Raw genomic sequence first — 24,029 nt, forward strand, 5'->3', positions numbered from 1 at the left:
CATATGTACGGTTAATTATTTTCTTAGTGGTAAGCGACGTATTCGTAAATATCGACAGCAAGACATCTGTGTTCACTTCATCATATCCTGACTCAATCTTTCGGGGTGCCCATAAGAATAGGGTTTATGCTTGTATTCATAGGAATTGGTGTGCGCTTATTGTGAGCATCTGCTTTAGAGCAGGTATAATAGCAGACTATAAGTAAAACTATAAACACATATAGAGAAGATAAATGAGAAGAGAAATGAGCCTGCAGCACATACTACAAGATGTAATATGCGTATGACATGTAAGACCAGATATTACTAGTGTACTATTCCCTCCGAATTGATAATACTTCGTTTTGGACAAGGACATAATCTCCAAAAACAACTTTGACCATTATTTTCCATTACAATATATATTAATATATATTAAAGTGTTAACAAATATATGATTTTATTAAAATACTTTGTAAAACTAATCTATACATGTATTCTAAAGTTTGATATCACCCTTGTCTAAAACGACAAGTGTTATTAGTCCGGAGGTAATATAGGTTTATAGGTAATTATTGTATAAATTGGCTATTGAGTTGATTATAGATAATTTGAAATGGGTAATTGGCTTTACTATTAAATTTGTTCTTATATGTTTATATATAATAAAACAAGAAAAAAAATGTAGTGGAAACAAGAGGGGAAAGAGGGGGAAAAAATCAGTGTGGTGTGGCCCGCTCACCTACCGCCAACCTCCCCCCAAATCCGTAGCTTTCCGGCGAGTATAAATTGGCCGAGCTCGCCACCGCCGCTTCCACCAACCACCCCCCCCCCCCCCCCCCCCCAACAAACCAAACGGAGGCGAGCTCGCCGCCGTTCACCGCCGCCGCCGCTGCCATGGACGTCGCGTCGCTGCTCCCGTTCGCGCTGGCGCTGGTGGCGATCCCGATCTCGCTGGCGCTGCTGGACCGGCTGCGGCTGGGGCGGATCCCGCCGGGGCCGCGGCCGTGGCCGATGGTGGGGAACCTGTGGCAGATCAAGCCGGTGCGGTGCCGCGGCTTCCTGGAGTGGGCGGAGAGGTACGGCCCGATCGTGTCGGTGTGGTTCGGCTCGTCGCTGAACGTGGTGGTGTCGACGTCGGAGCTCGCCAAGGAGGTGCTCAAGGAGAACGACCAGCTGCTCGCCGACCGGCCGCGCAACCGCTCCACGCAGCGCTTCAGCCGCAACGGGATGGACCTGATCTGGGCGGACTACGGCCCGCACTACATCAAGGTGCGCAAGCTCTGCAACCTCGAGCTCTTCACCCCCAAGCGCCTCGAGGCCCTCCGCCCCATCCGCGAGGACGAGGTCACCGCCATGGTCGAGTCCGTCCACCGCGCCGTCACCCAGCCAGGTAAAGCTTCAGGAATTTTAGTGTTCTTTGTGTAATTTTGAGCAAGGAGAGGGTGCTTGGTGCAAACGTGGTTGGTATGAGTTTGGTGGTTGTGGCGTCCTTGTGTTTGGTGACGAATTGCTATGTCGTGTTGACTCTCATGTGTCAGCTAAATTGTGCTGCCTTAGATCAGCGATTGCCGATTGGTACTACTAGTTGTTTTGCAGGCTTATTGGTGCTCAATTTGCATCGCTCCTTGAGGGAAATGGCCAAGGCGTGGTCTGCCATTTCGTAGGCTTCGCTACGATATGCTGTGCGGATTTGGTAGTGGATCCTAGAGGAAATGCTAGCTATTGGTTTGATCTGGTGGGATAATAAACTAATAAGAGGAGTTGAACTGCCTCGAGTGAGTGGGTGCATTTCTCTGAGATGGATCACATGGTGAGCACGTTGTTAGAGAGCCAAGCTAAGATTTTACTTGCTGAATTGAAAATGTAGGTACCATGAAACTAGGTAGTGATCATACTCTGCCCAGCTGTACTGCTGTAGTGTGCTGACTGCTGAGAGACCTTGGCCCTGGGGATTATTGGTTATGAGCTATGGTTCATGTTAAGCAGATATCGTAATTGGTATAGTTATAGTAAAGTGGGCTTCGTATGACTTCCAGTATACACGGGGTTGGTAATGACATGCTATTTTAAGCTTAAGTGAAGACAGTTTGGTGCTTTCTGCATTATTGTTCATTAAGGCACTTCACACCTCTCTAGTGGACAAGAATTACGCTATTCCCTTTTTGGTATATAAGTTTGCTCTGTTGTTGGCATGCTATTTTAGCCCCTCACATGATAAGTACTCTACTTGCTGTAATGTGACACCTTGCTAGTTGAAACAATACTATGCTGTTTAAGCTTCTTACTGGTATGCCAAGCATTCTCTTGTGATGTTATGTTGTACCAGTTTGACAGTCAAAAAAAACATGTTTGGCAACAACCTTGTTTGAACTGGTTGGAAGTCTTTTTTTTTTTCTTCTGAGATGTTTGTACATTTTGATAGCATTGGAGTTTTTACAGACTAAAATTAATGAACTGCTATTATGTACTTTGCCCATCTGTCTCAACTGTGCTGACAGTTGACACAGCTTATCAGCGACTCTTTTCAACTTATTTCTGACTTTGCAACCAATTTTATGTTCCATTTGTGTTGCTGTTTCAATGTAGTCCTCAACATTGACCTAGCCTTCTCTCTATTTTCCAATTTAGTTTACAAGAATTAAGCCAGGCTGTTTAGAAAAATGAATGAATTTAGCTTTATTTATACTCTGTTGGAAAAAAAATTTGGCCTACAAATGCATCCTATGAATACCTGGTGTCAAACTGTCAATTGCAAATCGATCCACTAGCTGATTTGTTTACATGTGTACATAAGTTAGCAAAGCTTTTTTTTTTGTTGGCCTAAAGCCATGATGGGTTACCTCAAGAAAAAAGAAAAAGAAGTATATTGTGCACGACATACAATAATGGAACAATTACCTAGCACGGTAAGAGTCTATTTGCATTGGAATGAAGTTTTTAACTAACAGTCATTTTATCGATGTGCTGTTTTCAGGTAGTGAACATAAACCAATCGTAGTGAGGAATCACCTTGCTATGGTGGCCTTCAACAATATAACAAGGCTAGCTTTCGGCAAGAGGTTCATGAATGCAAATGGTGACATTGATGAACAAGGGCGTGAGTTTAAGACTATTGTCAACAATGGAATCAAGATCGGTGCATCTCTTTCTGTTGCTGAGTACATTTGGTATTTGAGGTGGTTGTGTCCACTTAACGAGGAGCTTTACAAGACCCACAACGAGAGAAGGGATCGGCTGACCAAGAAGATCATAGATGAGCATGCGAAGGCCCTCAAGGAGAGTGGTGCCAAGCAGCACTTTGTGGATGCTCTGTTCACTCTCAGAGAACAGTATGACCTTAGTGACGACACAGTTATTGGGCTTCTATGGGTATGTTGGATGTTCCTTTCATACTTATCAGTATCTATCCTTTTTGTCATCCAATTTCAGATATGATACCCTACTGGACTATTAATATCAATGCTCTCCCAATTACTTTTACATTATTTGCACACATGTTAAATATCATCTCTCAAAGTCATGGAGAATTTTTTCCACTCTAGTCAGATTTGGTACATAGTTTGTGTGGCATGTCACTATCTTAGGGTTGGTGAAGTATGGTGGTATTTGGAAAAGTTTCTGTTTACTTTCTAGTTGGAAGTTAGGTTGTGTTTTATGGTTTCAATCATCCACCTACTAAAAATGCGAGAAAGTTGGAAAGGTTAGACCACTTAGCTAGTGGCAACTACCAAAAGCTTTCAATGGATGCCTCTGCATGCATTTCCCTATCTTGCATCGCACATGGATAATTTGCATATCAAGTTTGTTCAGACTAGGAAATGAATACCATAATAATGGAAGATAAAAAACAAAATCCCGATAATTGTCATGTGCCTGAATTTTCTGTCCTGCTAACTCCATTACATTTGTGAGTTCTTACTATCCCTGTTATGTTCCTTGTGTTCAGGACATGATCACTGCTGGAATGGACACCACAGTGATATCAGTCGAGTGGGCAATGGCAGAGCTGGTCAGGAACCCCAGGGTGCAGAAGAAGCTGCAGGAGGAGCTGGACCGCGTCGTCGGCCGCGACCGCGTCATGTCGGAGACCGACTTCCAGAGCCTCCCTTACCTGAACGCCGTCGTCAAGGAGTCGCTCCGGCTGCACCCGCCGACACCGCTGATGCTCCCGCACAAGGCCAGCACGAACGTCAAGATCGGCGGGTACAACATCCCCAAGGGCGCCAACGTGATGGTGAACGTGTGGGCGATCGCCAGGGACCCCAAGGTGTGGAGCAACCCGCTGGAGTACAGGCCGGAGCGGTTCATCGAGGAGAACATCGACATCAAGGGCAGCGACTTCAGGGTGCTCCCCTTCGGCGCCGGCCGCCGCGTGTGCCCCGGCGCCCAGCTCGGCATCAACCTCGTCGCCTCCATGATCGGGCACCTCCTCCACCAGTTCGAGTGGTCTCTCCCCGAGGGCACCAGGCCGGAGGACGTCAACATGATGGAGTCCAACGGCGTCGTCACGTTCATGAGCACGTCGCTGCAGGTCATCGCCAAGCCCAGGCTCGACAACCCGGACCTGTACAAGAGGTTCCCTGTCGATATGTGATCGAACGGTTTGCTTTGCTGCCTGCTGCTGCTGGTTATACAGACAGACTGGAGTTCTGCTTTCAAAGTTTCAGCTATTGCTCATGATGTTGTTGTTGTAAAATTTGAGGTGTTAATTGCCTTGTGAATGAACGAATCAATCAATCTCGTAAAGTTATCGAGAGCAGATCGACTTTTGTAATTTGTACAATATGACTATGTACTTAAGGTGTTTTGTTCAGATAGAATTTTGTAATATGATTAACACGACAAGCGATGTATTTTGAGGTGTCATTAATGAATAATAATAATGTAATGTAATCTGCAATTTTTCTTTTTTTTTTCTTTCTGTTCTGTTTCTGTTGAGAAACAAAGAATTAAGATAATTATGATGGTGATAACATGACGTGGGGGCGACCTTATCTTGAGGCACGTCCAAAAACGTCTGCGGTTGTTACACCTAAACCCAGATAAAGCAAAGAAGCCCAAAACGAGCGAAGGACACGAGACGCGCTCCCAGCCGTCGGATCCATCCGGAGCCCCCGAAAACGGACGGTGGATGGAGACGCCAGCCCCCTCACGTCACGCCACACCCCCCCCCCCCCCCCCAACCAAACTAACGTGGGGCCCACACCATCTCCGCTTCGGGGGTGTGATGGTGTGGATGGATAGAACCAACGGCTGACGTGTACCCGAACGCGCAACGCGGGGGAGTCCAAGCTAACGTGGGCCCCACACCCCCCTTTCCCCTCCTCTCTCTTCAGATCCGCGCGCTGAGGTCACTGTAGAACACGGCGGTGGACCCGGTCCACGGGATTAAGCCGGTGTAGTGTAGACCCGTCTGAGTGGGGCCCACAACATTGGTGGATCGGTTTATGCACCGGGTCCACGGAACGGGTCTCGTGTAGAGGCTCTCTCTCTCTCTCTCTCTGGGTGGGGGTTGGGTTTGCTTCGCTCGCCTCGCTTTGCCCGATTCGGCCGGGGTCAGGGTCACTGGCCGAGCAAATTAGGGTGGAAAATTATTTATTTATTTATTTCCGCAAAGAAAAAAAAGTTAAATATCCAGTAACGGAAACCCTAATCCCCAAATCACAAATCGATTCGATTCGCTATTTAATGTGGTGTGGTTTTCTTCTCCGATTCGATGTCCTCCTCCGCTCCGGCCCCCTCATCGATCGAGCTCGCAGCCGCCGTGTTCCCCGCCGGGGAAGGTCGTCCTTGCCGTTGGGTGGTGTTCCCGGCGCTGGATTGACGCCATGAGGAAGAAGCTGGACACCCGCTTCCCCGCGGTATGGTTCATATATGCGCGGATTTTTTTTTTTCAGATTAGAAATTGTTGTTCAGGTGTAGATCCTGCATGCGTGTATATAGATTCTGCGATCGTGATTGGTATGTTTATTTTTTTCCCTTTGCCTGAGATGTGTTTGTTGCATGCACGCTTGTTTTCGGTGGTTAGGTTTTGCTAACAATTTGATGCAATGAAATTATGGTGCATGTCTTGCATTTTATCTCCCTTGTTAGGCTTCGCCCATCCACATATTAGGAATTTTTTTTTGTTGTATTTGCCGGTTATTTTCTATGTTTGTTTGCGAGCATGATATATATTTTCATTTTGTTTTAACGGTATCTTTAGTGAGATAAGTAATGAAATTGCGGTTTTGTGTGGGTGTGATTCTGTATGAAACTGGCTTATTCGATACACATATCCAGAATTCTGGAGCCTGATTGGTAATTATGATGTGAGGTAGCCAGTGAGTATTTGAGGATTCCTAGATCCAGTACTCGTACGTTTGTCATGTATGAGGATGCCTGATGTGAGAAATTTTGGTTTAATTTGCTGCTTATTTGCATAATTTGTAATAATAGACTCTGTTCCATGTGGTCCCACCTCCAACTGTGATCATTAAATAAGGTTATGCTCCTGAGCTTCATGGGAAAAATTAGTCGCCCATATGCATTAACATTTTACTAAATAATACATTATCATGATTTGTTCAATAATACGTCAGTCTAATCATCACTATTAATAGTAAAGAAACGTCAATGTGTGTTTTACAGTTCTAATGCTAGTACGGACCACCAATCATGTACCTCTTGATCCGAATTAGATGCTTAGATCCATATATTTGATGTAATGTGCATTTTTCCTTGCATGGATGTTCCCTCATTTTGTTAAAGACACATGGAGTCCTTAAATAGAATAAAAGTGCACTATTTATCCTTTTGGCCTCTGCACTGTAGCAAAATGGTATCATGTAGAATTCTACTACTTGCTGCGGGTCTGCTGTACAACAAGTTGTAGCTAAATCCTTATATGCTTAAAGCCATGCATTCTGAGGAGATGCTTTCTTAATTAACCTTTGCTCTTACAAGGACATGCAGAATCATTTCTTTATATATCTTAGGGCTAATGCTTATAATCTCATTTAACATGCCCTTAAGGTTGACATGGTCGGAGCTCTTTAGTATATGTTAGTTGTAATTATAAAAATTGCATGAATCAGATTCTTTTATTGTTACCAGTGCTCTTTCAGACAATATTCTTATTTTGTTTGATGTCTGTCATGTGTTGCAGCCTCGGATTAAGAAAATCATGCAAGCAGATGAAGATGTTGGCAAGATTGCTTTAGCTGTACCTGTTCTAGTGTGTGAGTTTTCCACTCTGTTTAATCTTCCTTTTATTTTATTATATAGCTATTTAACTCTCAGTAACTTATCAGTATTCGGTTTAGAGGCTCATAATTATTTTCGCTACAAACTGCACTCCTTTCTGCCACTAAGAGTTAAGTAGCTTATATTTTAGAGGCCAAAACATACGAGCCTTGGAGTCTATGTAACAGGAAATCATGTTCTGAATGAAAATCGATCTTTTCGGTTTCTAAATTACAAATCATACTGCCTGCAAAGCATTATTGATTGTATTAGGGAAGACATAGATCAAAGCTGGCAATTATTGTTGATTAAGGGGGAGGGGGGCAGGCTTACTACCAAAGTATGTTAGGTCTTACTTTGGGCTGTTGTAATATTGAAATCAAGTGCATTTGTACATGTACTGTAGACTTACTCCCTGTGTCATTCACACCATCCTTAATCATGTAAGCCCATTCTCCTTCAAATTTCACATTGCATGTCAGGTGCACTATCACCACCACATCTTTATTTTGGATTCATCTCTAGCGACCTAGTCTACATCTCTGCCATATTAGAATCAACCAATCCTGTATGAGCCTGCATGGCCATGTTTTCTTTATTCCCCTGATATCCACCTCGCTTTTTTTTTTTTGCGTGAGTCATGGTGGCAGAAGTTGGGGAGCAATGGGGTTGGCATTTTTGGTTGGATAGGAAGAGCAGTCAGATATGATGGGGGTTGAATTTGGTGAGGGTGAGGGGAACTAGAGAAGGGAGATTTTGGAGAAGAGTGTAGGAGCGGGAGAACCGGTGTCCACATGGTGCAGCATTAAAGAACATTGAATCAAGTGGATATATTACAGACAATTTGGCTTTATGGCACGGTATGGATTAAGTAAAAACATTTGGATGTGAGCCCATATTTAGCTTTCCTGGAGGAAGATAAAAAGGTAAATGAGTGAATGTAAAAAAGGATAAAATAGCTCCATGCAAAATAATATCATTGCAAGGTATAGATTTAATTTATTTGTTTGCACTTGGGTGCTTTCTTTTCTCTTCTGCTAGCATGCTTCTTTGTTTTCTTCGATTGATATATCTCTAACGTTGGCATAAGATTGGCACCATCCATAGCTAAGCATATTCTGCACTTTGACACGTTGGCAAGCATATTTTCCGTTTCCATCTTATTTGATTTAACTTATTATGATTTGTTTTATTAATGTATGATGTGATCTTTCAGTCTTTCACTTTACATATATTTCATTATTGTCCATCGTTGCAGCAAAAGCATTGGAATTATTTCTGCAAGACTTGTGTAATAGGACATATGACATTACAGTGCAAAGAGGGGTCAAGACTGTGAGTTCTTCCCATTTGTAAGTTTTGTTGACCTTTCCTTTTTTTTTTTCTGAGTCAATGGAGCTATAGGTGGAATCTAACGGCTCTTTATTAGGATGCCTGAGAACCTTTTTTCCTTGTCATTAGGTTTTTGTTAATCATAGGTTGTTCTTTCAAGCTATCTACTCGTCATGCTCTTTTGCAAGTTTCTGAGTTGTGTGTTGTTGTCATAATCTGTTCCTGTACCTTGATCCTAGAATGCATTTTTAAGCATGTGTTGTTGTCAGATCATGAAATCCAGTATTTTGCCTCCTTTTTTTCAGGAAACAGTGCATACATAGTTATAATGTTTACGATTTCTTGAGGGATGTCGTCAGTAAAGTTCCAGACATGGGTACATCTGATGCTGGTGTTGATGATAAACTTGGCAAAAGGAGGTAAAAACCTTTTCATTTAATAGTGTCTGATGTTCAAATCAATTTTTATTCAGCAAGCTTTAATGAGTGCTGAAATTCATCAGGAAAACTGCTGAAGATGACAGTGAAGAGGAATCAAAGCGGACAAGAAATGTTAGTTTCTCCATTATCTTTACCTTTATGTGGATGTTGCACATTTCACAATTTCTGTCCCTTTTGCATTCTTAGTATTAGTATTTGTATCAGCACTTGAAAGAATTCTTTACTCCAGTCATTCCGTTCATACATAATTAAAACGTTCACCTTTGACTTTCATCTCATTTGCTAATAAGGTTGTATGCATGCAGGAGGCAGCAAGCCAGACAAGCACTGGTAGAGGGCGTGGGAGGGGTCGGGGAAGAGGCCGACGTGGTGGGCGTGTGTCTGAGAGGGAGATTATTTTCTCTTACGAAAAATTTGAGAACCATGAGTTTCCTCCAGGTCAATTTATCAAGCCTTCTCAGCTGAAGGTAGATGTTTCAGTTGATGGTACAGATGCAATTGAAACAAAGGAGGCTACCCCATTAAGCAACGCAAGAGCTTCTCTAAGGAACATTGACTTAAACATAGAGCTTACTGACTATGATGATGAGGGTTCAGCTCCACTGGAGGTCCAGCCTCCAGCTCCGGCAGCAGGTGTGGTTACAATCTCTTCAGGACCACTTGTTTCGGAGGTGAACGAAGAGGCGAAGACCAAAGACTTTCTAGGATGGCAATTGCCTGAGCTGACCAAGATGGCCATGGACCCTGTTCAGTTTGCCTTGTCTTCAAACCATAGGTTAGAGGAGGATGAGGATTATGACAACGAAGAATGATAACTTGCCCCTTTTAGGTTAAGAAGCTGATAGATAGACATGACTTTTGTCTATTGTACATCCTTGTAGCCCAGCTTAACTCTGTAGCTGATCTTGTATAATATGTGTACCTGCTGAAGCTGCAGTAGTTTAGGATGTTACAGAGGTTTATCGATCGATAGCTAGCAACTATGTTGACAGACAGATTCATCAGTTGTACATCCTATCTGATCTCCAGTTTATGATAGTTTGCAATGTTCCTGTCTGTTTGTCCATTGCTGTATTCCCTGTGCCTACTTTCTCAGGGTGCTGAATTTTACTGAAACAGTGAGCTGCAGGGCTGTTGCAGCCAAGACTGTTTCCTTCTCCCAAAGGAGAGTGATACAGGTATGATGAAATTGTGAAAAGTGAAAGTGAAAACTTATTACAATTTACAAGCAAAGCTTGGCCATGGCCAAGAACACAAGGAGACTGCGAAAATGTTGTGTATTGCACTAGGAAATACAGAAGTGATATGTCTATTATGACCCGGCAAAGCAGCAGGTTTTATTCATCATATTACACCTTCCAGCAAGACCAGTAACATGTTCTAGTAGCAGATAATTGGATCACTGGATGGCTCTGCTTTAAGCCGACGATTCAGCAGCCGGACGATGATCTATGTACCTGAAATTATCAGCACCTAAATTATCAGCCTCCTGCCAATGATGACGAACCATTTGCAATTCGCAAAGCACAAAGCGCGGCGATTCATTCAAGAAACGATCAACGAAAGAGAGGTTTGATTTTGATGTTTTACGTTTAGGCGGTGGCGTCGTCGAGGGGCTTGAAATCCTGGAGCTGCTTGAAGTTCTCCCACGCCCTCTCCCACACCTTGGCCTCGTACAGCTTATTGGCGCCGCCGGGTTCCTTCACCTCGACGGTGAGGTAGTGCATGAACCCGCCCACCACCTGCTGCCTCACCTTCACCACCCTCTCCAACTCCAGCATCGCGTTCTGCAATTAGCTTAGGGGGTGCTTAGGTTAGGGGTGTAAAGTTTTAGCATGTCACATGGGGGGGTTTTATGTAGGGTGTCGCATGAGGTGTTCGGCCACTAAAAAAACTAATTATAAAATACGTCAGTAAACTGGAATTTATTAAGCCTAATTAATCAGTCATTAGTAGATATTTACGGTCACATGGACGAATCATGAAGCAATTAGACTTAAAAGATTCGTCTCATAAATTAATCGCAATCTATATAATTAATTATTCTTTTAGCCTATATTTAATACTTTATGTAGATGTTCAAACGTTAGATGTGACATGTTGTAAAATTTTTAAGTGGAAACTAAACATGCCCTTACTGTATTTTATATTTTTCCCACAATCCACACGGCGATCCACGCAATTAACAAGGGAAAAAAGAAAGGGGGGCGGGTGTTCTTAAATCTTACGGCCTTGCTGTTGTGCTCGGCGACGGCGAACCGGGCGAGCTCGACGGTGGTGAGGTCGTTCTCGCGCCCGGCCGGCGCGTCGTGGATGCCGCCCACCTTCACGCCGCGTGGCTGCTGCGCCTCCTCGGCCATCGCCGGCGAGCCGCGACCGGTGGAGAAGAAGAGGGGAACGGGAACGGCGGCGAGACGAGGACAACGACGACGACCAGCAGCAGCAGGTGTAGTGAACACCGATTCCGCGAAGAGAGATGATGCCCGCATAGATTGAAGCGGACGACGGGGGAGGCGGGCAATTTTTATAGCGAAGCGGGAGGATTTCTTTTCTTTTCTTCTTCGCGTTGATTTGCTCGTGTCGTTTCGGCGACGATGCGATTGCGATCAGCGATCGCGACAGCCACGGGAGGCAAGTGTGATGCGTTTCTATGCTTAGCATGGAAGGCAGCGGTGAAGACGAAGTAATGACTCCGGGCGCTTTCGGTACGTGGAAGACGGGAAGGAGAGTCCCGCTTCCTCTATGGGCCTGCGGCCCTGCGCCAATACGCCCATGAACCATTATTGCTAAAAAAAAGTCTACTTGCCTCCCTCAAATCTGATTCATATCCTTTGATCACAAATGGGTATAACAACCCATCCAACGGTTAAAATGGGTATAAAATGACGACTAGGCAAAGGTGATATTGGCTGACATGGCAGTCCAGTCATCACATTTTTCCTCCTCCCTCCCCCCCTCCTCTCTCCTCCATATTTCCTCTCGGTAATGACATCTCAGTAGGGCAGTGGCAGGGAAGCAGCAGGGTGACGACTGGACAGCGAGCTTCGGCGGTGAACATGGCCAAGTTAGCATGTCAAAATGCATTCCGAGAGGAGGGGAACTTGTTGATAGAGGTAGAGTAGGAGTGGCTGGTAGCGTTGGCCATGACGGCTAATCATAGCGGCGTGGAGGAAGAACAAGATGGGGGGAAAACCTTCTGGAGCGTGGCAGTGCATGGCGACAGTTCAAACGACATCAACGGTCGCCCTATCCCCTCCTTCACAAATGTGGGGTGGCCGCCGGCGAGCTGCAGTTCCATCGACCCGTCATCGTCGTCGCTTCTAGATCTCGCCTTTATTAGTTGTGGAGGAGGGATCATGGAGTATACGTGGGTTGGTGTGGTACGCCCCTCTCCTCTATGTGCTCGTACCCCTTGGCCATCGAGCCACTTCCTCACAACAGTGGCGGCCTTGGCGACAGGCACCCCAATGCCTCCATGCCGAGAGCTTGGGGGTGAGGCCCTGCAGGCTGGTTCACATGACAGCGGCGAAGATTCGTCCATCGCCAGCGACCGGAGGGCCTTAAGGAGGCAATAGTAGGGGCGTGTCGCTGCTGCTCTGCCTCAAGGCCACGCTAGTTGCCCACTCGTTGAGCTCTCGGCATCTACCACATGGGCACCACTGATGGAGGCTACTATCCCTTGCCTCCACCGGCGGAGGTCTGCTCGTCGTCATGCGTGCTCATGTGGGGTAAGGAGAGGGGCAAAAATGAAGAGAAGGGTAATAGGATAGAAGAAGGAAGAGAGCATGCTGACATGTGGGTTCTACGTGCTGATTCAACTGGTTGAACTAAGTCAATGAGTCACGTTAGTGAAAACCAACTTTAAAACAAACTAGTGAGTTATTTTGTATCTTTTTTAATAGTTCGGAGGTTAAAGATTTCTCTGGCATTATGGTTGAGGGATATAAATAAGATATACCTATATTTAGGGAGTCAAAGTGGACTTATTCTTTACCGCTATAATCTATATGCGGGACATTCAGCCCACTAAGAATCTATTAGGCCACGCCCTACGGCTTCGAGCCCGCGAGCGAGCGCTTAGGCCAAATTCCAACGCCGATTCGTGGACCCAAACACGGGCCCCAGTGACCACCAACAACAAACCCACAAGAAGCAACGCACGCATGGCGTCATCTCTCGTGCTGCGGTTGGACTTTCACCCATCCATCAAGCGAGTCAAGGAGACAAGTGGATGCCCACGACGACGTCGTCACGTCGGTGTCTCCTCCTCCTCCTCCTCCATCCGGCGCGCGCGACTCTGTCCCTACTTGGCTAGGAGAGTATACAACCCAACACCTCGCCCGGCGGCCACTCACCCCCACTCACCAACCACTCCCGGCGTCGCGTTGAGAGGCGGACGACGACGACTGCGTGCGTACTGCGTAGCCATCGCCCATCGCGCGGGGAAGTCGCGATCACGCGCGCCCGGCCACTGCACCACTACTGCTACTACCGGGTCTCGACCTGGCCATCCCACCGAACCATTGTCTTTTACTAGTATTCAATTCTTTTTTCTCTCTCACGCGGTCACGCGCTCGTGAGCCGTCACAGCTTGCTTGGTCTTGTGCAGGTGCAGCCTCTTCAGCTTTGGGTTGCAGAGTTGGGCACGGTAGTGTACGTGGTGTAGCTGGATGGATGGGAGAAGGGAATCGTTTTGACTCGGTATTATAGCGTGACACGCACTTCCGTGGACTGGACTTTGTTTCCGTTTCACCTTTGGGGGAGAAACTCTCTTCCTTGTAGCCATTGGATTCTGAAGAGCTACGGATTACGGAAGGATAAGATTTGGAAGCTAGGCTGTGTTCTCAAGTACACTTTTCTAACTCCCACAGTCTCTTTTTCCAAGTACGCGTTTTTCAAACTGTTGTGTATTTTTTGCAGAAACAAAGTTGGTTTCAAAAATCATATTAATTTTGTTAAAGATTTTTCATTGTTCATGCAGTGACCAAGCGGTGCTGTAACCCTTAAAACCAGTAAGGTAATCCCTGAACGGTTCCATGTTAGCTCAAAATCATAGGTCACACCATTGGTTCACCACTTTTTATTTTAAAAAAGAAAACTCAACATAACCGGTATGGCAAACCTTGAATGGTTACATTGGGGATAGAAAAACAGAACATTTATGGCATCATGTAATACAAATAACGGACCGACACAAGCCACGCAAAACGAAATAGGCTGTGTTTAGTTCAGCACAAAGTTTGGATTTTTGTTGAAATTGAAGATGATGTGACTGAAAAGTTGTGTGTGCATGACAGGTTGATATGATGAAAAATGACTGAAGTTTGGATCCAAACTTTAGATCTAAACACAGCTATAGAAAGAGAATATCAGCATCATATGAAAGAATCGGAACGATCATCATATAGCTCTTAAAAAAACTCACAGGAGAGGTAGCTAGTCCCTCTCTAGACACTGTAGAAATCTTAACATTTGCTGGATGGGCAGGTGCAGGTGTGGCAATGGCAATACCGCTATGCCCCGGAAACCATCATGTCAGTGTCAAAAGTGTCAGCTAGGCTGGCTCTCCCGGAAACGCGTCAAAGTGCAGCACTTTTGCCCCGGATGGCCCGGGAGAAACCCCACAAAAACCGCCCCGACTTCCAAGCAAGGGATCGATCATCCGCCGAACCGCTACCAAAACGAGTCGGTGCCTGCATCCCCCCCCCCCCCCCCCCCCCCCCCCCCCCCGCCGGGGGGATAATTTGTCTTTTCTCTCGGCGGCTATCTTAGCAATAGCTTGGCAATTATCAACGGGGTTAGTACAAAATTAAGCTGCATTATAGAAGCTAACAATTAATTTTGTTTATCGATCAGAGTGTTGTTGATCATTGATGCAGGTCTCATTTCGGTCGTTCTCCTGACAAAGAAAGAGTTGTCCTTGCTGCTTATACTTGCTTAGTGCTTGATCGCATGAAAGAGAGTTTTATTAGAGAGGTAGATGAAACCAAGCTGTAGACCAGAAAGTTGGTTGGCAGTTCATTGGTTTGACACTTGACAGAGTTAGGCCTAACAGTGCAGTAGAGTACATGGGAATATTTTTCTTTTTTTGCTCCAATTATTGATAGAGCAGTGTGTCAATAACATTGAAGTAATCAAGTGGCCTAATACAACCAAGGCTTTGCGTTTCTGAACCTTTGACATGTTCTACAGTTAATCACAGCAGAATTGACACTTAAATATATAACTATAGATCCACCGACTGACTGACCGATTCGTTGTGCATCGACTGCTGCTTCCTGAGAGTTCTCAAAACTGATGTTATTTTGACTTCGTCACGAATTACTATGCATAAGTAAGTATTTGTAAGATTGACCTTGCAGTTGCAGGTGGTGAAAGAATCGTAGATTCGTAGTGTTGAAATCTTCAGACATGGTAGCAGTACTTGTTCAGTCTTCCTCAACGTCGAACTTTTTGGAACTCTACAACATAAGATTCTCCTGAAAAATACGAATAAAACCATACCAAAAGCGCTTTATTTATCGACCCATAATGGTTTTCACATTACTTGATGTTCATATGAATGTAAAAATATTAGTACTCCTATGCGTTACTCAACTCAGTTTTAGCCCTGCGTAATTAACCTACATGTCTTTTTTTTAAGAACAAACCTAACATGTCAGTTCCTCTTATCTCTCCCGTTACATAGAAATGGAAAAACGATTACTTGCCTACCACTCTACTTTTCTTCCTTAAGACTGTCCCATTTATTTTCGAAGGGCTTCTCCTTTCACAGCATAATGCTATGATATATATAGCTTAACAGAAATTGGCATATGCGGAAAATGCCGTAATGTTAAGAGAGAGGAGTCATTTTTAAGCTGAAGTGATGCTTGCAAACGTTCTTATATTAAGTTCTTAACCAAAACACGAAACTGCGTGGTTTTACAACTAGTGCATGTTTAATTATCAGCATTGACTACATTGGCAAATTAACTGTATCTAATTAATACTACTATCTAATATTATGGTTGAAGCACAAAAATAACAATGTTTTTAACAAACTCAGGGATGAGGCAAAACGAACTGCTTTTTTAAGAAGCATTTTTCTTTGGAAATAGGCATGTGCATATATAACACAGTATGCCATGAAACAAAAATGGTAAGATATATTCAAATTGACTATGTGGTATTTTTCTTGAGGGCTTGACCAACAACCGAATTCTGCTGGTTTAACCAAAGTAGGAAATTATTTTGTACCACTTGGATTGTTGCCAATTTTTCTGATGATCTGTTGGGAACAATTTGGCACCACCAACCCAGCTCTGCATGCTGCGGCCTAAGCATGCTTATTGTTTAGTACTTAGCACATATTTATTTATAACCTATTATGAGCTGTTCATGTGCAACAGTACATGCAAAAGTCATCCTGCATGTACAATGCCAAGTTTACAACGCAGATAAATATTGCTATTCCTGTGAGAATTAAAGTGCTTCATGTAAATTTACTACAACAATCATATACAAAATCCTATTATTAAAACGAAGTTCTTAATTAAGATCCATTCAGCCTTCTCAAAGACTTGCATACAAATCTTTCCCAAAAAAAAAAAAAAACACTACCATATGCAGGCAATACCTTTTACAATTAATGTTTTTTCTTCAAATGATAAGAGCACCCGCAATGGTAAAGTAAGGTGCTATCTATAAAACATGTACATCTCAGCAATAGACTAGATTAATAGTAAATCACTTCAATGGTATGCCTACATGGGTATCTATAGCTCTCTAATTCATTGCCTCGTTTTTCTCTACAGACTATCTCCAGGTTAGTAGATAGCTTTGTTCTCTCTCTTCATTTAATCTCTTCCAAGTAGGAAAATATGCTGACATGGATCTCTCGTAGAGAACTTATAGATAACCATTGCGGGTGCCCTAATATACACGCCATATTGCAAAAAATATAGTATGGCTTTACCCTTTAAAAAAGTATAACTTCTTTACTCCTTACTCCTTTTAACGTTTCTGGTGATGGTGATGATGAGTCTGCCTGATATTTGGACCTCACAAAGTGGATCGATCCCACATAGCTAGTAGAATCAAAATCCTTCATATAAATCACTGCAAATAACAGTTCGTATCTCGATATACTCCTAGATAACAGCTCAATTTGCTAGCACAACAAGAAGTTAAAAGAGATTCATAAAAAAAATACAAAAAAGAAAGAACAAAAGACAAGTCAAAGCGTCCCGTCAAGCCCAAATTAAATAAAATAAAAAAATCCCCAACCAAAACCAGTCGATTTTCCACGTGGCCAACGCGACCAGTCCAAGCTCCCCCTCCTTCACCTAAACCCCCCCACCCCTTCCCCACCTCCTCCCCCCCCCCCCCCCCCCCCCCCCCCCCCCAAAAATCATCAGATCCGCCTCCGCCTCCTCCTCCTCCACCTCCTCCCACCCCCTCGCCGATCCAGATCCATCGCCGGGGAGGCGCCAGCCATGGCCGGCGGCGGGGGCGCCGGCGGCATGTCGGAGTCGGTGCTCCGCAAGGTGCTCCTCTCCTACTGCTACGTCGGCGTCTGGATCTTCCTCTCCTTCGCCGTCATCGTCTACAACAAGTACATCCTCGACCCCAAGATGTACAACTGGCCCTTCCCGATCTCCCTCACCATGGTCCACATGGCCTTCTGCTCCTCCCTCGCCGTCGCCCTCGTCCGCCTCCTCCGCGTCGTCGAGCCGCCCTCGTCGCCCGCCATGACCCCGCAGCTCTACACCTCCTCCGTTGTTCCCATCGGCGCGCTCTACGCCATGTCGCTGTGGTTCTCCAACTCGGCCTACATCTACCTCTCCGTGTCCTTCATCCAGATGCTCAAGGCGCTCATGCCCGTCGCCGTGTACTCCATCGGGGTGCTCTTCAAGAAGGAGACCTTCAGGTCGTCCTCCATGCTCAACATGCTCTCCATCTCGTTCGGCGTCGCCATCGCCGCATACGGCGAGGCGCGCTTCGATGTTCGGGGTGTCGCGCTGCAGCTCGCCGCGGTGGCGTTCGAGGCCACGCGGCTCGTGCTCATCCAGATCCTGCTCACCTCCAAGGGCATCTCGCTCAACCCAATCACCTCTCTGTACTACGTCGCGCCGTGCTGCCTCGGCTTCCTGCTCGTGCCGTGGGTGTTCGTCGAGCTGCCCAGGCTGCGCGCCGTCGGCACGTTCCGCCCGGACTTCTTCGTGTTCGGGACCAACTCGCTCTGCGCCTTCGCGCTGAATCTGGCGGTGTTCTTGCTCGTCGGCAAGACCTCCGCGCTCACCATGAACGTCGCCGGGGTGGTCAAGGACTGGCTGCTGATCGCCTTCTCGTGGTCCGTGATCCGGGACACGGTCACGCCGATCAACCTGTTCGGCTACGGGATCGCCTTCTTGGGGGTGGCATACTACAACCACGTCAAGCTGCAGGCGCTCAAGGCGAAGGAGGCGCAGAAGAAGATCAGCCAGGCTGATGAGGAGGCTGGCTCGCTGTTGCAGGAGCGCGATGGGCACAGTGATCGCAAGAGCGATAACCAGGCATAGAGCCACCACCAGATCTGATCCTGGCACACACAAATTGGTTGGTTCTAAATCCGGCTGTGTTATCTCTTTTGGTTGCACTCTCAATGTGTTTGTTCTTTACCTTGATCCATTGTAGGAGAGCAATAAATTATGGAGTAAAATGTGATCTTTTACATTTAATAGATGGAAAAATGTGCGATCTTTTATAGTTTACACACCTGTATTTTTTTATTTATTACTGAGATGCTACATATGTTTACTGGAGTACTAGAGAAGTGTAAACATATACTATCTGAAATGCTTTGTTGCAACAGCCTTTGTAGTCTATATAATCACTATATCCACTTTGTTGCAACTAAGAAAGCTTGGGCCCTATGTAATGTTGCGTGAGGCATTGCTAAAGTACTCTTGAATGTTGTTCACTTCCTTGGTATGTATCCCTTTGTTCTAATTATGTTGGATGTTGTGCAGGGTATCTGGTGCAAAGTGCAAAAGACTGTAGTTTGGTTGGTCTACGGTTGCTTTCAAGGAGGTGGACACCAGTTTGTTCTTTCACTTATTTAACTTTAGTTGGATCTGGAGGGCAAATCATGGGAATTTATTGGTTTAGGAAAATACTTGCACTTGCACCTACTTTCTGGAGGACTAGAGTAAACTTTCATGTTACCCTGTTATTTATTCAGCTATTTTTGTTCCAGAGAAAGACAGCCTCGTTGCCTCTCTCGCTCATTGCCTAAAATTTATTTGTTCTACTAGTAGCCTAGGTACTAAAAATGTACTTCTACATATTGGTATTTTGGTGGTTATCTTCTATATATAATGAGCTTACTGTAATATTATAATCTACTGCTGTGTATTTCTACCTTTTCAATTTGAATGGTTTATCAACTTGATGCATCCGTCCGTCGACTGTTTCTTGGTCATTTCATAGATGGCACTTTTTGTTAGTAACTTGTATGCCGTTAGTGCTTTCATAGTGCACTGTACTGAGTAGTGAACACACACATAATTCTGTTTTTCACTAGATGATTGGTGGTCTTATTGATTAGTCTTCAGCATCACTTGCGTTGTACTGAAATTCAGAACCATAGCATTGGAAAAATAGGGTTGCATTGGCATATGCCTGTTCAATTGAGCGCTGAATCAGCTGTATAAGCTGTTTTGCTCGTTATATATGAATAATTTCACTGATTAATTGTCATTCAGAACCACCTCAATAGCTTTGGAATAATGATAGTAGTACATTTTTGTACCTTTTAGTAGATTTGATCCACCAACATAGCTAGGTTGGTGGACATATTAAGCTTAGTTGCATTGATTGTGTGCTGTGCAATGGTTTCAATCACTTCTTAGCTATTAATCATAGCAGCAATTAGGTGTGATGATGGGTTCTCTTGTCTTCATAAATGAAGTCGTAGTATGAAATTTCAGTTGTTTGATCTTGTTCGTACTGGAGGGAAGCTCACTGAAGTCGACATATTGATAAATTTTGGTTTGGTTTAGAATAGCAATCAAATGTGTTAAGGCTGAGACTTTCAAGAATGCTGGGATCCTGGCACGTGTTCGTCCTGGACATTGACCTTGATTTGGTGCATCAACTACGCAAGAATGTTTGGGTGTTGTTGCTCACTCAATGCTTGTATATACAGCCATGGGGATCTGTATGTCGTTTACTTGGTTGTTAATTCCTTAGTTTAGGAGTTGTATCTTGTTAAACATGGTTACCTGAGGCAACACGACCATTGATAATTGGGTTGCTTCAGACAGCGAGAAGGAACGGTGAATTGCTAGCCTCTTGTTTGATCCTTGTTTGTAGTTTCCGAAGCACACGAGATTGTTTAGCAGCAAATCTCTTGTATTCTTGTTTGGACGCTACGCAAGTGCCGCGATTTTTGTCATGCTTGTGAACGGGACCATATGGAATGGCATGTGCAGTGAGGCTAGTTTGGGCTAAGTCTATGCTCTATCCCTTCGAACACAAGGCAAATCCTGTGAAGTATAGTACTACTATGTTTTTTTACTGTTAAATTGTTACAGGAGTGAAATCCTTGTTACATGCTGATGAGATGAGCGAGACTTGACCCTAGAGCATTGTTCAGTGTAGTAGTAATGCTAATCATTTACAGTCAAGTAGTCAAACTAATCCCTTCAAACATAAGGCAAACGACCGATGTGTATTCACTCAGTGTCAGTGAACTACTTGTACTGTTGAAATTGCTGTGCGACTCAAATTCTTCTCATGCTAATGAGACCGATGTGTTTATTCACTCAGTGTCAGTGAACTACTTGTACTGTAGAAATTGTTGTGCGACTCAAATTCTTGTCTCATGCTAACGAGTGAGCCAATTCTTGTCTCATGCTAACGAGTAAGATAGCCTTGACCCATCTTTTCTGCATGCCTTGGTGTAGTAGCAGCACATATCATTTCCAGTCAGCCATAATTGGCAGTGGTGTTCGTTGTTAAGAGACATGTTAGATGGTCGGGCGCCTATGCAACCTCTTGTCTGTTGTCTGTACAGCATTGTACTGTACAAATCAACAACTACTTTAGTACTGTATCATCAGCATGTACTACTGCAATGGAGTAGTACTTCTACCTCTGTTACAGGATTCAAGTCGTTTTACCCCTCTGCGACTTACAGGGAGCAGTATCTAACATACAAATGACTCTCCCTGTTTATAACTCCCTAGTAATCCATTACCGTGATCTAACAGACAAATCTCGAGCTAAATTGCTGTGCAGTGCTGACTCGAGCAATGTTAACACAACTGTACACAATACATCAGAGAAAAATACATCTATGCTATGCAGCTGCCAGTCAGAAACCGCTCGATCGAGAAGGATCTCATCCCGAATTGCAAGTATTGTGCAGGCACCTCGTCATCTGAAATGCGCCGTGCCAAACATCACGCGGGAATCAGATCGTCCCGAGCAAAAGCGGAGCGATGCCATATGCTCTCGCACGCCGCGCCCACTACGCGATTAGGGACTAATCAACGTACAACTACATGTGAAGTGAAAGGCACAATTCACAAAAGGCGCAAAGCACAGTGCAATCCTCCTGATCTGCTTCTGATCCGGTAAAAACAGCTGACCTGAGCTTCGTAAACAGTGAAAAAATGGAGGTTAAAAAAAAAAAAAAACTACCGGTAATGCTTCACATGGCGGGCCTGCCTCGGAGGCGCCGGGCTGGCACGCGGCCGGCGGGAGGAAGTGGGAGGCTCACGTCGGCGGCGGCGAATGTCTCGTCGTCGCTGTGGTTGGAGTCGGAGTCGGCGCTGCGCTCGCCGTCGCTGGAGGAGGAGGAGGAGGAGAGGCGGGCGAGCCAGCAGCTGCCGTGGAGGTGGCCGCTGACGCAGACGAAGTACTCGAGGCGGCCCTCGTTGGCGCCGAGCCGGCGGCACGCGCTGCGCGGCGCGAGCCCCGCGGCGGTCATGCTCCACACGCGGGCGCCGCAGTAGGGGCAGCGGACGCGCGGCTCCAGCGGGGCGCGGTGGCCGACGAGGAAGGCGCGCGTCCGCGACCGCATGAACCCGCGGTACACGCCGCGGTACGCGCCCACGACGTCGTCGTCGGACGCGGCGCCGGCGGCGTGCTCGCACGGGTCCGACACGAACAGCAGGTCCCCCGCGCACCGCCGCGACAGGAAGCTCCGGCCCGACGTCTTGGAGAACCGCGACACGGGCGCGAAGTGGCCCGGCACGGCGGCGCCCGCCGCGCCGCAGCAGAAGAAGAGCAGCTTCGCCATCGCCGGCCAGCCTCCCCCGATGCGCCCCGCCGCCGCCGCCACCTCCGCGGTCGGGCCCGACAGCGCCGACACCATCCGCGGCGCCCTCGACACGCAGAGCTCCCGCCACAGCACCCGCTCCGCCACCGCCCGCAGCCGCCGGCTCACCCTCGCCACCACGCACAGCTCCCTCGGGTCCCAGTTCAGCGCCCGGAACACCAGCTCCAGCACCTTCTCGTCCATGATCCCCGCGTTCACCCCCCTCATCCTCCCCGCAATGCCACCACCATCCCACTCTCCGGCCACCGCCGCGCCGCCGCCGGCATTGCCGCTGCCCAACCGCCTCATACTCATACGCGTGCGCCGCCGCCGTGACACGCTCTCTCGCTCTCGTCGGCGACTGCCTCGCCACGACACGGTCGCCTTACTCCTATCCAAAGACGAACCGGTTATATCCTCGTGCGGCGTCAGGTCGGCCCGGACCGGACGCACCCGATCCCGACCGCGCCCTCCACCACGCGACAAATGGACCACTCCTCGTTAACCCCCAATAATTAGCGGCTCGCCGAAGCGACTAAACCCGCGATTACACGCTAAACACCTCGCTAATCACTCGCTTAATCCTGCCTGCCTAGGAGGAATCACACGCTCGCCGCCGCCGCTGTTGCAGAGGCGAGTACACTGGACAAAAATATCTTCTCATTTTTGCGAAGTCCAATCCGTGTTGCGTCACGCCGGGCTTTGCTTGACGCTTCTGTAAAACCGAAACCGCCTTCGACGACGGAGCGGGAGGACACGTGTCCCCCGCGCGGTGCGGTAGCGCGCCACATGGCTCGTTTCTTGGGGACACGTGTCGGGCATCGGGGTGATTTCCGTCGTCTCGGATTTAAATCCGTTCCGGATTTCTTTGATCCCTTCTTCCGGTGGTGGTCCGGTGCCGGCGAGGCCGACACGTGGACGCCGGCGAGAAGCGGTGGGGCCCACCCCGGTGGAAATATCTCGGGGGAACGTGGCGGGGCAAGAGTTTGGTTTGTGGGACACGTGGCGCGCTGAAGAGGTGGAGAGAGATTTGGGGGCCCTGATGGGCCGTGGTGACGGGACATGGGGAGATCCGGGCCGAACACGTGGTGCGGTTGTTAGCATTAGCTTATTGTGCGTTTTGCTTTTCTTTTCAGCTAATCACATCCTGCGCTTTGGAGCAGCCGTCACTTTGATGGGCGTGTTTCAAGAAAAAAAAAGAGTTTCAATGCTTATTTTAAGAAAAATAATTTCTTCGATATTTTGACATAACCATTTCTGAAAAATTGAAGAAAACTTTGGTCAAACGTCATGGTTAGCATTCCTCTGTCCCATAATAAATTTACTTTTAGCTTCTTCTTTATTTAAAAAATAAGTTTGTTTTTAAAGTAATTATTGAATTAGAGTTTTGTATAAGTCATAAGTAATTGTATTAGAATAGATAAAATAAAAAAATTGTATTGAGGTTTGATAAAATAGTTGTATTTTAGTTTTTTTATTGGATATATATGGGAAAAATTATTTTAAGACGGAGGTAACAGCAACCTCTAGCCCGTGCTTGTTCCAGCTGATAATCTGAAACTTTCTTTTTTGTTAATTTCATGTCATAATCCCTTCGTTTTTGGTGAAGGCCGAGAGCTGGGGAGGGGTAATCATTTGCTCGTGGTTTTACTCTCCCGAAGAAGACAAATTTGGCTGTGTTTGGAGGTGAGTGTTGGGAACCCATCTCTCATACACGAAAAACGGAGCGGTTTATTAACACGTGATTAATTAAGTACTAGCTA

The 24,029-nt window shown here is 46.0% G+C and overlaps 5 protein-coding genes across 5 annotated transcripts; 3 read left to right on the forward strand and 2 right to left on the reverse strand.

The window, feature by feature from the left end:
• Positions 1–804: 804 nt before the first annotated feature.
• LOC127773835 (cytochrome P450 98A1) lies at positions 805–4,882 on the forward strand. Its single transcript, XM_052300025.1, has 3 exons — positions 805–1,372; positions 2,957–3,351; positions 3,929–4,882. Exons 1-3 carry the CDS (start codon positions 877–879, stop codon positions 4,574–4,576), a joined length of 1,539 nt encoding a protein of 512 aa, XP_052155985.1. The 5' UTR covers positions 805–876; the 3' UTR covers positions 4,577–4,882.
• Positions 4,883–5,497: 615 nt separating this feature from the next.
• LOC127772637 (uncharacterized) lies at positions 5,498–10,044 on the forward strand. Its single transcript, XM_052298590.1, has 6 exons — positions 5,498–5,843; positions 7,130–7,202; positions 8,465–8,558; positions 8,844–8,957; positions 9,041–9,089; positions 9,284–10,044. Exons 1-6 carry the CDS (start codon positions 5,811–5,813, stop codon positions 9,788–9,790), a joined length of 870 nt encoding a protein of 289 aa, XP_052154550.1. The 5' UTR covers positions 5,498–5,810; the 3' UTR covers positions 9,791–10,044.
• Positions 10,045–10,241: 197 nt separating this feature from the next.
• LOC127772638 (cysteine proteinase inhibitor 2) lies at positions 10,242–11,577 on the reverse strand. Its single transcript, XM_052298591.1, has 3 exons — positions 11,207–11,577; positions 10,569–10,765; positions 10,242–10,435 (listed from the first exon to the last, which is right to left on the reverse strand). The coding sequence occupies exons 1-2, from the start codon at positions 11,465–11,467 to the stop codon at positions 10,571–10,573; spliced, it is 456 nt and encodes a 151-aa protein (XP_052154551.1). The 5' UTR covers positions 11,468–11,577; the 3' UTR covers positions 10,242–10,435; positions 10,569–10,570.
• A 5,785-nt stretch (positions 11,578–17,362) lies between these two features.
• Positions 17,363–19,345, forward strand: LOC127772635 (probable sugar phosphate/phosphate translocator At4g32390). The gene is made up of 2 exons (XM_052298587.1): positions 17,363–18,557; positions 18,971–19,345. The coding sequence occupies exon 1, from the start codon at positions 17,456–17,458 to the stop codon at positions 18,518–18,520; it is 1,065 nt and encodes a 354-aa protein (XP_052154547.1). The 5' UTR covers positions 17,363–17,455; the 3' UTR covers positions 18,521–18,557; positions 18,971–19,345.
• Positions 19,346–20,364: 1,019 nt separating this feature from the next.
• LOC127772636 (EID1-like F-box protein 3) lies at positions 20,365–22,859 on the reverse strand. Its single transcript, XM_052298589.1, has 2 exons — positions 21,727–22,859; positions 20,365–21,595 (listed from the first exon to the last, which is right to left on the reverse strand). The coding sequence occupies exons 1-2, from the start codon at positions 22,579–22,581 to the stop codon at positions 21,530–21,532; spliced, it is 921 nt and encodes a 306-aa protein (XP_052154549.1). The 5' UTR covers positions 22,582–22,859; the 3' UTR covers positions 20,365–21,529.
• Between the last annotated feature and the right edge of the window lie 1,170 nt (positions 22,860–24,029).

The sequence above is a fragment of the Oryza glaberrima genome, chromosome 5, assembly GCF_000147395.1.
Source record: "Oryza glaberrima chromosome 5, OglaRS2, whole genome shotgun sequence".
NCBI classification, from domain to species: domain Eukaryota; kingdom Viridiplantae; phylum Streptophyta; class Magnoliopsida; order Poales; family Poaceae; genus Oryza; species Oryza glaberrima.

What these genes read in the sequence shown, in the direction of transcription:
- LOC127772636 (XM_052298589.1), bottom strand. Translation starts at nt 22,581, where the DNA reads ATGAGTATGAGGCGGTTGGGCAGCGGCAATGCCGGCGGCGGCGCGGCG. An exon ending in AGACATTCGCCGCCGCCGAC is followed by an intron (nt 21,596 to 21,726) that starts GTGAGCCTCCCA and finishes TACGAAGCTCAG; the next exon opens with GTCAGCTGTTTTTACCGGAT.
- LOC127772635 (XM_052298587.1), top strand. Translation starts at nt 17,456, where the DNA reads ATGGCCGGCGGCGGGGGCGCCGGCGGCATGTCGGAGTCGGTGCTCCGC.
- LOC127772638 (XM_052298591.1), bottom strand. Translation starts at nt 11,467, where the DNA reads ATGCGGGCATCATCTCTCTTCGCGGAATCGGTGTTCACTACACCTGCT. An exon ending in CCGAGCACAACAGCAAGGCC is followed by an intron (nt 10,766 to 11,206) that starts GTAAGATTTAAG and finishes AGCTAATTGCAG; the next exon opens with AACGCGATGCTGGAGTTGGA.
- LOC127773835 (XM_052300025.1), top strand. Translation starts at nt 877, where the DNA reads ATGGACGTCGCGTCGCTGCTCCCGTTCGCGCTGGCGCTGGTGGCGATC. An exon ending in CCGCGCCGTCACCCAGCCAG is followed by an intron (nt 1,373 to 2,956) that starts GTAAAGCTTCAG and finishes TGCTGTTTTCAG; the next exon opens with GTAGTGAACATAAACCAATC. An exon ending in CAGTTATTGGGCTTCTATGG is followed by an intron (nt 3,352 to 3,928) that starts GTATGTTGGATG and finishes CCTTGTGTTCAG; the next exon opens with GACATGATCACTGCTGGAAT.
- LOC127772637 (XM_052298590.1), top strand. Translation starts at nt 5,811, where the DNA reads ATGAGGAAGAAGCTGGACACCCGCTTCCCCGCG. An exon ending in GATAAACTTGGCAAAAGGAG is followed by an intron (nt 8,958 to 9,040) that starts GTAAAAACCTTT and finishes GAAATTCATCAG; the next exon opens with GAAAACTGCTGAAGATGACA. An exon ending in AATCAAAGCGGACAAGAAAT is followed by an intron (nt 9,090 to 9,283) that starts GTTAGTTTCTCC and finishes GTATGCATGCAG; the next exon opens with GAGGCAGCAAGCCAGACAAG.